Below are 13,739 nucleotides of genomic sequence, written 5' to 3'. Positions count from 1 at the left end.
CACATATTTGTAGACAAAAATTTCTGAATGACATTCTGTGGTGAAAGTTCCTAAACAGTGCAATAATAAATACTCTTTTACTAGGCATTATAATGTAAGAATAAGAAAATATTACAATAATCTACAAGAAATGTATCTGAACTCGTTCAAACAGGAGTGGCTGAACCAGTTACCAAACAATCCTTCTAAATTAGTATCTGAACTGGAGAATTAGGAAATATTGATGAACCTGAACTAGAACAGAAACAAACTTTTTAACTGTTCAACTCCCTGATTAGAACAGTCTTGTATGGTAGACACAGCTCCCAAACTGCAATGTTTAGTTTTTATTTTTTAAAATCATTTCCCTCTTATTATGAAAACAATCCTTATGAAAGCTGCAACAAAAATCTACATTTATATACTTCTGTCCTGCACACTTCATTCTGTGTAGCATGCACTTTTACATTTATTTTTATGCCAGTAGAGTCTAATGATGTAAACTGGAATTCAATTTAAAATGCATAAAAACAGTCACTTTAAAACTGTATTTATTAGTTAACTAGACTACACTAAATGTGTTGGACACGTAAGAAAAAAATTCAGTTAGCTGTGTTAGTCTGTATTTGCAAATACAATGAGGAATCCTGTGGCACCTTAGAATATCCACGAACGTTTATCCCCTAATAAATCTGTTAGCTTCTAAGGTGCCACAAGACATCTCACTGTTTATCAAAACAAATTTTGCATTTAAAACTAATTTATTTTAAAAAAAGTATTTACAGGCAGTCCCCGGGTTACATGGATCCGACTTGCATCGGATCCCTACTTACAAACGGGGTGAGGCAACCCCGCACTAGCTGCTTCCCCCCAGCAGACCAGGGAGACGCAAAGCTAGCGTCTCTCTCCCCCCCCCAGCAGACCAGGGAGACGCAGAGCGGCTTTTCTCAGCAGACACCTCAGCTTGAGACTAAAGGACTGAGGGAAGTGAGGTATGGGAGAATAAAACTGAGCTCTGGAGAAATGTTTGGCTAAAGTTTCCCCTACAATATGTACCAGTTCCGACTTACATACAAATTCAACTTAAGAACAAACCTACAGTCCCTATCTTGTATGTAACCCGGGGACTGCCTGTATATAGTTAATGAGCTCAATTGTTGGCTTCTGGTCACCTGGTACTTCAAGATTTAAGAACTAGTAGATAATTCTCCCACCTCATTCTTACTCAGATTTAAAGAGGAAAACAAGCTTTTCTGCTTTTTTCAACTTCCCAACCATTTTTAAATGGCAAATGATCTACTCATTGCATTTAATCAACTAAAAAAAATGAAGCAAATATTATGTAATCATAGAGAACTAGTACTGGAAGGGACCTGGAGATGCATCAAGTCTAACCCCCTGCACTCATGGCAGGACCAACCACTCTAGACCATCCCTGACAGGTGTTTGTTTAACCTGCTCTTAAAAAAAATACCAGTCTGTGGTAGACAGGATGGTGGAGCCTTGTTTATGCCTTAAGCAAAATGTGATGGCACAGCAAAGACTAACCACCTGAGAATATATTTCTGCAATATTCTCAGGCTTGGGAGGATTAATTTTTATCAATAAATTCTGACTTCACCATAAACATATTGACCAATGTTTAAATGATAATCAAAATCTGCAAATAGAAAAGGTAATAAAAATGCTGTTTGAGAGCTTCAGTCAAAAATCCAGTAATACATTTTTTGACCTTTTGAATTAGGCTTTCCATGAACAGATTAGTGAATGAATAGTAAAAACTGGTATGGCTTGTTGATAAGGTAATTTACTTTGTCAACATCACGTCAAAATACATAATTTTATGTTTTAATGGTTTATAACGATTCAGCTTAATTATGCTGTCATTAAATAATTCTGATCCCTCAATAATTTAAAAATGCTGATACAAAAATGGATTCTGCCAAGCCTAAGTGCACTGGACAGTAGTTATTTTTAGCCAAAGTGTAAACTACTAATATAACCGCAATAAAATAAATTGGTCTGTACAAATCAGTGTCAGGGAGTAGACTTAAACAAGTCAGGCATGCTTTTTATAAAGCATAAATTTGACAGGCTGAAACACTGCCACAACACACAAGAATTTATTGTTGAATGCCACAGTATCTGCTGTAAACCAACAACTTCTCTTTTTAGAAATGGTCTCTACTGACTTTTTTCCCATACAACTCATTTTGGCTCTTGTTTGTTTTGAACATCTACCGAATGGTAAAATGCGATACACTTGCCCTGTCTGTTCTTCTTCCTCCCATGTGTATGTCTTTGTCCATGTTCTCCTTACCATGAGAATGCTGCTCCTGTGATATGGCAGGAGACTAAAATAGTAATTGAAGAGCAATGAACCAGGAGCCATAGAAAATTCATGAACAATGGTCTTTCAAAGTCCCAATAAAATCAACCAAATCGGAAAGCTAGAAAACCAACAAAAACTAAATGGTGATTACTATAGATCTGAAGATTGCTAATGGTCTCTGTCTTTCATTTGTTACATAGTTTTATAATGGGAGATGCATACTTCTGCTGAAAATTTTTATATTGCTTTGCCATTGACATTATTTTCATCTAACTGGACAAGGATGTGCACACATGAGAAGTGCACCCACACATCACATTTCTTTCCCCTTAGGTGGAGGATGAGAGAACACAAACCATACATGGCAACTGGAATATTGCAAATTAGATTATAAATAAATGTATACTAGTCTGCTTTGCAGAGTTATTTACATACATGATTTGAAGAGACAGGGACCAAATAGGAACTGATGTACTAAAAAGAGTAAAAGACAGACCAGATACTAAGTTGTCTAAATCTTGATCAAACCACACCAGAATCATTTCAAACACATGTAGAAAAAAATGTACACTGCATGTTTCCATATTTCATAAATTTTATGGAATCATTGAGCCTGGCTAGCTCAATCAGTAAAGCATCAGACTTTTAATCTGAGGGCCCAAAGTTCAATTCCCTGATTAGGCGAAGCGGCCTTCTTCAAGCACCTAAAGAATATTACAAAGAGGAAGGAGAATTTTTTTTCCTTGGCGTCAGTTGATAGGATAAGAAGCAATGGGCTTAAATTGCAAGAGGGGAGGTTTAGGATGGACATCAAGAAAAACTTCCTGTCAGTATGGTTAAGCACTCGAGTAAATTGCCTACAGAGGTTGTGGAATCTCCATCATTGAAGATATTTAAGAGCAAGTCAGCTAGACATCTAGCAGGGATATAGTGTTTGGTCCTGCTGTAAGGGCAAGGGACTGGACCTGATGACCTCTTGAGGTCCCTTCCAGTTCTAGTATTCCAGGATTTATTCCTAAATATTGGAAGAATTAGAGTATACCTTTTAAGAAAGGCAATGATTCATGATGTAAAGATTTCAAGTTTATCATGCCATCCTCTGCTAAATGAGCTCTCTAGAATCAGGTATCTTCTTGTATAAATATTTATGGATCACAATTCAGTCACCTCTTAGCCTTCTTTTTAAAATCTCATTACAATGCAGGTTTTCCAGTTCTCAAATCATTCTTGGGACTTTTCTCTGAACCTCTCAAGTTTTAACACCAGCCTTTTTGGAGTTTTGACAGAGAACTGGACACAGGACTCCAGTAGTGCCATATCAACAGGTAACAATCTTCCTACTAAATTTTTAATGTTAACTTGTCTTTAAGCAAACACTGGAGATTTAAATTTAAATCTAAATTGGTCCATATAATAAAATGTTCTCCAATTACAACTAAGATTCTAAATTTATGACAATGATTGGTAATACGATATGGCAACATGATGATCAAGTGTTTTTCCTCCAGATCTGAAATACCAACCAGACAATTTCACAAGTCTTCCCTTCGGAAGGAACTTTCAAGCCAATCTGCACATTTAAGAAAAAAAAATAACAAATTCTGCTTGAAGAAACAATTACTAAACAGGCTAAAAACATATCAAATGAAATATTACTGAAATATTACTGAAAAGTATTTATTATAATCTACAGGACTCAACAAATTAGTCAATCTACTCACCGGGGGCGAGTAGATTTTAAGCCGACACGGCGCCACAGCGCAATCGATCAGCGCAAGCGCAGCGCGGTCTGTGCATGCGCAGCATGCCAAACCGCGCAGCTGTTGAGCAGAGCTTGCTGCCGCTTGACAAGCCCTGATAATCTACATACATTTAAAATTATTGAAATGTTCAACTTCATTTGAAATTGCTTTTGCTATAGGTCAAAGCACTTGCTTTAAATATATAACTGTGCTGAACAACTTTATCTTGTAACTAGTCCCTCAAAGCTTTACAAGTAGCAGTCGTAAGATGGTTAACCTTTCATTTCCTATAACAAATGAAAGGTTAACCTTTTTCAGTTGGAAGACTACCTCAATGGCAAGTTTAAGCTCAAAAAGCCATGTTATTTGAACTCTGCCAATAAAATGGAAGAGCTGAGTTTTCATGCTATGTTTCTGCCAAAAAGGTAAATTTGGGATTTACAAATTTGTAAAGGGATTGTAAATTAACTGGATTACACTACTCCTCCATCAAAATTTAGTTCTTGCTGTACCAGTTTAGCTTACCAGACACAATCTTAGAAAACACTGGGTGATTGATTCTGTAACTCAGCTAATTTTAGGTTACAATCTCTTTACTAATGAAAATAAAATCCTTCTTTAAAATGAAAAGAAAAGTAATGGGTCCCTTTCATTCTCTAGCTGAATGAAAACAGGCACTACAATTATGAGCAATACAAGTTCATTTCAGTGTTTATGTATTTGCATTTTTAAACTAAATTAATGCAATCAATTATAAATACTTACCAATACACACATCTATTTTCCCTTTGATAGCAGCTTCATGCAAAGGAGTGTAATTCCAATTGTCTCTGGCATTTGGATCTGCACCTTGACATAGTAACAGGCTAACCACTTCAGCATGACCAAAGGAACAAGCATTGTGAAGGGGTATTAGCCCTCCATCATCACGAGCGTGAACATTGGCTCCTGTTTGCAGCAAGTGTTCTACTACATCCTTCCTTCCAAAACCTGCAAGAAGAAAGAAACCTTTGTTAATGTCTGTGGACATAGAATCTAATTAAATATCCATGTAGGGCTAGTAAGTAATAGGGAATAGGGAACATCCACATGAGAAATAAATCAATTTTTAAAAGCTTCTGTATTTCAATCATTTGGTCACTGACCTATACTTAACAAATGATCTGGTAGCACTTTATAGACTAACAAAACATGTAGATGGTATCATGCGCTTTCGTGGGCACAGCCCACTTCTTCAGATGATCGGAGTTTTGTCATCTCCGGTCATCTGAAGAAATGGGCTGTGCCCATGAAAACTCAAGATGGCATCTACATGTTTTGTTAGTCTATAAAGTGCTACCAGACAATTTGTTGTTTTTTCTGTACAGACTAACTCGGCTACCCTCTGAAGCTTCTATACTTAACATTCATTGTTTAACACATTCCCCACCTGACAGATGCATTTAAAGTGAAAATGGATATATTTACACCAGTCAGAAAATCGAGAGAACATCCCCTAAACTCACATGCTCTCAGAGCCTTTTGCAGAAAAAAGTTCTGGAGGAGAGTGTCTTCCTGCGGGGCACTTACTGAGAAAACCCAGTAGGCATATCAGCCTTTATAAAGCACTCTTCATCTGAAGGTGGCACAATAATCTCATTCTTTTAGACGGGTCCCCTATCTTGGACAAGGCCTAAATTAAAGATTAAGTGAAATGCTCAGAGTTAAATAGTAAAAGCAAACTTTTCCACCTATCCCTAATTACAAAATAAAATATTTAGAGTTAAGTTTGTTGTTCTATTAGCAAATGAAGGGATAGACCAGTTCTATGACCACTCCAGAGGTACAAATGGAAAGACCCCTGAAATGTAGCAGTCTATGCAATGGGAGAACTGCAACCAGAACTGCTAACTAGGGTTCATAAATGTTCCAAGGTTAGGTACAGAACTCTTACAATGTGCTCTGTGAAAGCACAAAGAGAAAATAAAAGTGCGTTGCTACCGAATGCTGAGGATTTTAATATGTCTTTCTAGAGGTCATCATTACATCACACACCCTAAAAATCACAGACAATCCAAAGGTTAATTTTCTAGAATCTAAGGTTCCAATTAGAGTGCATGCACACACAGAGGGATCCCCAATAAGAAAATGAAAGCCAAAATACTATATTTTTGGGGCAACAGATCTGGCAACCTCCCTCCTGAGTACCAGCCTACTCTTCTCCAAATTTTATACATTCTGGGATGCCTTTTCAAAGAGTACTACTAACAAAACTTTAACGTGGCCAAAGTCAATACTGACTTTAATCTAGCTATTGCTGCTGTTCCACAAAAAGGAAAGGAAGGGCTATTAGATATTCCCTTGCACATGCAAATTAGGTCAAACTGAATAAAGCAAAGTTCCTCCCTCAACCCACTAATTTCAAGATGGAGATACCACCATCTGCCTCACTCAGTTTTGTGAAGAATTAACTGATGGCATGAAACTTTGAAGATTTAAAGCAAGAGTCTAATTAGCACTTTTTTTAAAGTCTTCTTTCCAGTTCTATTAATGAAGCTTTTTAATTCAGGAAATATCTGAGCCGGAGTTGGAATCATTAAAGAGGTTGCCACCAGAAATAAAACTAAGCTATAACTTAGATTTTTTTTCCTTAATTGAACTGTCAGCAAGGCCATTTCTACTGCATAGCCTCTGCAGTGATAACAAGCTGATCTAAACATTTAGTTCCTATTGGAAAATTTATGACAGCTCCATTTAGTTTATAAAAATTGACAATTTAAACTTGTATAGGTTGTATCGCCCTAATCCAGGACTCTCTGGTACAGCAACATCCGAGATGTTCCTGGACCAGAGAGCCCAGGGGCACGGAGATCTAGCAGTGAAGGCAAGAACCATGCTGGTGGAGGGAGATCTGGAAGTGCAGCAGGGGTCCTGTGACGGGCGGGGGAAGGATTGCCGTGCATCCCAACCTCCATCCCAGACTGCATACCCCCTCCACAGAAATGCAGCACTTGACCACTTGCCAAAATCTTGGAGTGGCCCCCCATTAAAAGTTATTGCCCACCCCTGATACAAACTAAAAAGCCACTCTTATTCTACTGATTGCTGATTTAAGGAGTTACATTAAACTCATCTCAAGTCTCTAAAGACAGTTTTGCTGATGAATATTACACTGTTTTAACAATTTTTATCTTGAGTTTTGCAAGTAATTGCTCCACAGTAGAGGCAGTCCCCGAGTTAGTACAAGATAGGGACTGTAGGTTTGTTCTTAAGTTGAATCTGTATGTAAGTCGGAACTGGCATCCAGATTCAGCCGCTGCTGAAACTGATCAGTTTCAACAGCGGCTGAATCTGGACGCCAGTTCTGACTTACATATAGATTCAACTTAAGAACCCCAGGTGTCCCCAAGTCAGCTGCTGCTGAAACTGATCAGCAGCTGATTCCAGGAAGCCCGGGGCAGAGCAACTCTGCCTCGGGCTTCCTGTAGTCAGCCGCTGGTCAGTTTCAGCAGCGGCTGACTTGGGGACGCCTGGGGCAGAGCAGCTCGGGTGCTGCTGGGTTGGTCCAGTAGCGCGGCCGCTCCTCGGCGCTACTGGACCAACCCAGCAGCACCCCAGCTGCTCTGCCCCAGGCGCCCTGATTCAGCCGCTGCTGAAACTGATCACCAGCGGCTGAATCAGGACTCCTGGGGAAGAGCAGCTGGGGTGCTGCCGGGTTGGTCCAGTAGCGCCAAGGAGCAGTGCTGCGGGACCAACCGGCAGCGCCCCACCTGCTCTACCACAGGCCCCGGGCTTTGCTCCATGTCTCCCTAGTCTGCTGGGGGGGGAACTAGCTGCATCCCCCCCCAGCAGACCAGGGAGACACGGAGCAAAGCGGCGGAGGACCCGGGCCGGACCGCGGCGCTTCCAGATCAGCACCGCGGTCTGTCCCGGGTCCTCCGCGGCTTTGCTCAGCGTCTCCCTGGTCTGCTGGCTCCCCCAGCAGACCAGGGAGATGGGGAGCAGCTTTTCTCGCCCCGGAGGAGGCGGGCAGCAGGACCAGGCGTCCCGCCGCTCCAGTCCTCCGGGGCGAGAAAATCCCTGTTCGTAACTGCGGATCCGACATAAGTCGGATCCGCGTAACTTGGAGACTGCCTGTACACATGTATTTTGCTATCTTTGCAAGAGAGAAAGAAGCAATCATTGATTCCTAACATTCTTTTCTTAAAGGCTATTTTTCTTCTCTTTCTCTTAGAGAAAGATATGTGAGCCTAAAAACTTCATAAAGTTAAAAAACCCTAAAATCAATATTTTTTATTTAAAAAACCTGAAGCTAAAAGACTACTAATTAGAAGAATCAAATTATTACAATTTGGTACTGTTGCTAAAGGAGCAATGTCTGAACATGAGCAGTAAACAGTACTGTGAACTGGTGAACGGGGGTAACGAGACAAAGAGCCAGAAAGAAGTGACGTGAGAGAAGAACTTCATCAAAATTCATACATCACTGTACTCTGGGTTTTGGAGTTTGGAGCAAATGGGAAGGCTGGAAGTTGTTTACTTCTCTTTTATGTTTGTCTTAAACTTAGTGGCTTGAATGGAAAAGTGACTTGTAGCTGTAAAATGCTTATGTCCTAAAACCGCAGTGTCCAACACGTTAGCCACTAGCTACATGTGGCCATTTGGCCGGTTGAGCGTGGCTAGTTCGCTATAGCAGTAGTCACTACAGTTTATAGCTATAGCTACTATAGTGACTACTGCTTCAGAAAAGGTTGGACACCATCGTCCTAAAGAGACATGGTGGATGAGGTAATACCTTTTATTTGACCAATTTCTGTTGGTGAGAGAGGCTAGGTCTACACTAGAGAGCTTACAGCAGTGGCATTGTACCAAGGCAGAAGTGCCACTCGATGATGACAGGAGAGAGCTCTTGCCTCAAAGTAATTAATTTGCCCCTAATGAGCAGTAGTAGCTAAGTTACCCAGAGACTCTCTCCTGCAGACATATTACTGTCCCCATCAATGTTTGTGTCAGTGTAACTCATCGTAATTTACACCCCTGAACACCACAAGTTATACCAACATTAATGCTACAGTACACCTAGCCAGTGCCAAGCATTGGCGCTTACACAGAGCTCTTCTTCAGGTCTGGGAAACAGAGATATCCAAGAAGAAACAGGTTGTTAAGCATAGGTAATTAACGTGTATTTCAAGGGACCATTCAAAGTGGAAACAAAAGTGGGGAAGATAGTTAATGGGTTATATATTGTTGTAATAAGCCATAAATCCAGTGTCTCTATTCAATCATCATCTAATAAGCCATCTTGTTAGTCTTTAAAGTGCTACATAGTCCTGTATTTTGTTTCAGCTACACCAGACTAACACGGCTACATTTCTATCTCTATTCAATCCATGATTTTTAGTGTACAGCAAAGTTAAAAATTTAAACTCCTAGGCAGTCTACTGAAAGCATTGTGTAGGTATGAGAACCAACAGGTCAGATATACAGTTATCACTTTGTGAATGTTGTTCACCTATTAGTGTAGTGGCTTCTCTCATTTTCCTGTGCGAGTTCATTCAAAAGCATGGCAATTGCCTGATTTAACTCATATAGTTAGTATTGGGGCATTTAGGGTACATCGACACAGCAATATTATTTCAAAATAACTAGTGTTATTTCAAATTAATTTAGTCCACGTCTACACAGCAGTCAGTTATTTCAAAATAATGTTGAAATACTGTCAAGCTGGAGGACTTCTTACTCCGACTCCTGTAACCCTCATTGTACAAGGAGTAAGGAAAGTTGGAAGAAGAGTGCTCTATTTTGAAATAAGTGCTGTGTAGACGCTCCCAATTTAGAAATAAGCTACACAATTGAAATAAGCTACACAAATTGAGCTGCATCAAGTAGACGCACCCTTAGTGCACAATTGGCATCAGTAATCAATTGTGTATGGTAGGAATGTTAGCAAACATTTATTTACGTAAACATGTAACTGTTGAATTTTTTTAGCTGTTACACATTTACATGCAGGGGAGCAGCTCCCCACAAACACCAGCTCTCCTCTGCTTCTCCAACCCCACTGCCTCCGATACATAGGCAGCAGCATGGAAGAGAGGGGGACAGGCAGCTCCGTGGAAGTCAGCATGTGCACAGAGCTGGCTTGAAAGCCAGCTCCCCATGATACAGAGGCAGCAAGCAGGGGGTGCATGTAGTCATTAGGGTTAACCAATGAGTCCAGACTTATCAGTTAATTGGGTAAATGACTACACACTAATAGCCCTAGTGCATTGCTAACATTTGCAAACTTTTCCAAAGACAGGACCATCTAATACAAAAGTTTATCCTAACATCTTCTCAACAGGAGATCCACTAGTACCTGATATTATTGTCATCTGATCAGAACAACAAGTTACCTGGCACCAAGAAGGGTACCTAATTTATAGATACAGGAACAGAGTTAAATTTGATGCGGAGCAGTAAAGCTAATGTCTACACTGGCGGGTTCTTGCGCAAGAATGGCTGTTCTTCCACAGAGCGTCCACACTGCCCACCCACTCTTGCGCAAGAAGATTTAGAGTAAAGCATGGGAAGAGAAGGATTCTCGCGCAAGAGCTATGCTCTTTTCTAATAAATGTAAGCCCTTTTTCACAAGAGCTCTTGTGCAAGGAGGGCAGCGTAGATGTGCGGCAGGGGTTTCTCACGCAAAAAAGCCCTATGGCTAGAATGGCCATCAAAGCTTTCTTGCGCAAGAGAGCATCCATGGATGCTCTTGCGCAAAAGCACATGGTAATGTGGACTTTTTTGCGTAAGATGTTCTTGTACAAGACTCCTTGTGCAAGATGTTTTTGCGCAAGAACCTGCCAGTGTAGACATAGCCTCCATGTCCTACACTTCAAGCAAGTTCTTGTTCTTCTATAATGTTTTAATATTTAATACTGTTTTAAAGGGCAACAGTCTCAACTTCTCTCACATTTGTTCATCTCCCCCTCATTCAAAGTAGAAAAATATTTTTCATATTCACAATCCAAGTGGCTGAATAAGTTTTGCTTGTAAACTTTAGAGATAACTGTGTTTCACTCATGAAATGCAAGAGTGTAAGTATTAAGGATGCTGGTGAACCTTTTGTAAGCTTGAATTTAGAATAAGCAGGACCTAATTGAAGCCTCATGGAAATATCTGTAGAACTTTAGGCATTTGCACAGTAAGCCCCGCATGTCAGGGATCCTTAGAATTAAGCTCTATCTGCATACTCCTTGAAGATAAACAGCTTTTATAAATTCAGCTAATAGGAGAAGCTCATGAGCCATAGCAGTCACACTCGAGAATTGACAAGACAAAGGATGTGGGTTTCCTAGAGAAACATTGCTGGATGCTTTAAACAGACATATCGGCTATGTCTACACTAGCGACTTGTTGCGCAAGAACATCTTGCGCAAGAAAACATCCACACTGCCATGCGCCAGCTGTGCTTTTGCGCAAGAGCATCCATGGCAGTGTGGACACTCTCTTGGGCAAGAAAGCTCTGATAGCCATTTCAGCCACAGGGCTTTCTTGTGCAAGAAACCCCGGCCGAGCGTCCACACTGCCCTCTTGCGCAAGAGGGCTTACACCTGTTAAAAAAAAAGAGCATAGCTCTTGTGCAAGAAGCCCTCTTTTACCATGCCATACTGTAAATTTCCTTGCGCAAGAGCAGGCGGGCCGCGTGGACGCTCTGCGTATTCCTGCGCAAGAACTGCCATACTTGCACAAGAAGCCGCGAGTGTAGACACAGCCATCCAGAATAACCAAAATGATGCCAATGGGTGAGAAAAATGGACACACTTAGAAGTCTTTGATGGTGCCTCTTAAAAAAAAATCAGCGCTTTTAAACTAATCATTGCAGTGTGGTTGGTCTGAACCATATTTTAAAATTTACTATTGATCATTGTGTACATGTTAAGTATATGTTGTTGTATTATTAAACATTTTAAAAGTAGTGCCCAGAGGCCCCAATGTACATCACTTCGCACAAAAGACATACAGGATGCGCAGAGAGTTTACAGTCTGCACACGAGCCAAAACACGTTAGTTAGTGGGCTCTGGCTTATTTAGAACATCTTGCACATTTTCTTGTTATTGCCATTCTTTATTTGTGTTTTTATCCCTTTGTGTCATTTTTGTTAGCCAGGAGTATATTATTTAAAGTAGCATCTCACTCTTTGCTACATGGCCACACTTCACACAGCTGAGTTACTTTCTCCCATAACTATATGCACATTAGTGGATCAACTTCTTATATACTAGTAAGGAAGAACATTTCTGGAGCATTGCTTTTGTTTTCCTTGATATTTTCTCTCCCTCCCCCCCCCCATTACCTCACTGAGTTTAAGCTTATCAATTTTTGCCTCTATTTGGTGGGACTGGAATGTTTGAAGAGTCTCCACTCACTTGCAGACACTATTAAGATTCTACCACTAAAGCAACTTTGTTTTCTAGAAACTCTTGTTAACCACGCAAGAATAGCACTTGGTGGCTTTGGACTCTAGGTGTGGAAACATGACATACGGTGTCACCTTCAGACAGTATGCAGAATGCTTCTTTCCCGTAACTAGCAGGGATTACAGGACACAGATGCTACATCTCTCCTAGCAACAACTGAAAGAAAGCGGCTCACACTTACACCAAGATGAATTTTAGCAAGAGCATAGGCAAAGAGCAGTAAGGGCTCACTTCTAGACTACAGGGTTTTGTCGACAAATGTGGACTTTTGTTGACAAAACTAAACCCGCGTCTACACTACCACTGAGTTCTGTCAACAGAATGTCGACAGAACTCAGCAGTTTTGTCGACGCTGGTAAACCTCATTCTACGAGGAATAACGCCTTTTGTCGACAGAGTTCTGTTGAGAGAAGGCGTTATTGCATCTACACTGTCCTTTGCGTCTACACTGCCATGTTGACAAAGCAGCTTGCTTTGTCGACAGAACCGAATGTCGTCTAGACGCTCTCTGTGGACAGAAGCCTGTTGTCTGGACGTACCCTAGGAGTGCAATGCTTATTATCACTAAACAGGTCAGTGAGTTACACCCATCCAGCAGCTTCAGCGGGGTAGCCCAGTTAATTAGTAGCTGGAAAAACGTAGCCAGGGACGAACCAATCCCGTTCTGTGTGAAGGGCTGCGGGCTCTGTGAAGCGGAGACCCAAACCTGCTGCTCGCCAAGGCTCTAACCGGCCCCCCCGCGCAGAGCAGGCACGTGCGGGCCCCGGCCGTGGGAAGCGCTCACCCGCGGCGAAGTGCAGGGGGGTGGATTTCCGCCCCGCCATGTCCTTGGCGTTCACGTTGCCCGCGTCCACCAGGCGCTTGACCCGGGTCACGTCCCCATTGCGACAGGCCTCCAGCAGCTCCCGGAAGGCGCCGCTGCCCGCGCCCGGCCCGGCCGGCTCCGGGCTGGAGGCCGCCGAGGAGGCCGCCGAGGCGCTGCCGCTGCTGCTGCCGCTGGAGCCGGAGGCGGGCGGGGGGGAGGCCCCGGCCGCGCTCTCCGGCGGCTCCGGGGACAGCGCGCGCTCCGGCGGGGCCTCGCCCTCGGGCCCGGCCAGGCTGTGGCGCTGCGGGCAGGGCGCGAGGCCGGGGCTGCGCGGCGGCGAGGCGGGCGCGGGGGGCGGCGGGGGGGGGTGATGGTGCTGGGAGCGACGCGGCGCCGCCATCTTCCACTCCGGCCCGTCACTGCGGCAACGGAGCGGCGCCCG

The 13,739-nt window shown here is 42.2% G+C and overlaps 1 protein-coding gene across 3 annotated transcripts in view; it reads right to left on the bottom strand.

Moving 5' to 3' along the window:
• Positions 1-13,739, bottom strand: part of TNKS (tankyrase) — a 127,355-nt gene extending 113,616 nt beyond the window's left edge. Inside the window, exons 1-2 of one of the 3 annotated variants that reach the window (XM_075929204.1) lie at positions 13,277-13,739; positions 4,819-5,043 (exon numbers count right to left, since the gene is read on the bottom strand). In XM_075929204.1, the coding sequence (XP_075785319.1) occupies positions 4,819-5,043; positions 13,277-13,697 (646 nt within the window). In that variant the 5' untranslated portion in view covers positions 13,698-13,739. The remainder of the gene's footprint in view (positions 1-4,818; positions 5,044-13,276) is intronic. The other 2 variants (XM_075929203.1, XM_075929205.1) reach the window with 2 other exon arrangements.

The sequence above is a fragment of the Pelodiscus sinensis genome, chromosome 5 (assembly GCF_049634645.1).
Source record: "Pelodiscus sinensis isolate JC-2024 chromosome 5, ASM4963464v1, whole genome shotgun sequence".
Lineage (NCBI taxonomy): Eukaryota > Metazoa > Chordata > Testudines > Trionychidae > Pelodiscus > Pelodiscus sinensis.
Note: the sequence above shows the minus strand (reverse complement) of the source record. Positions and strands in the feature narration are given on the sequence as shown.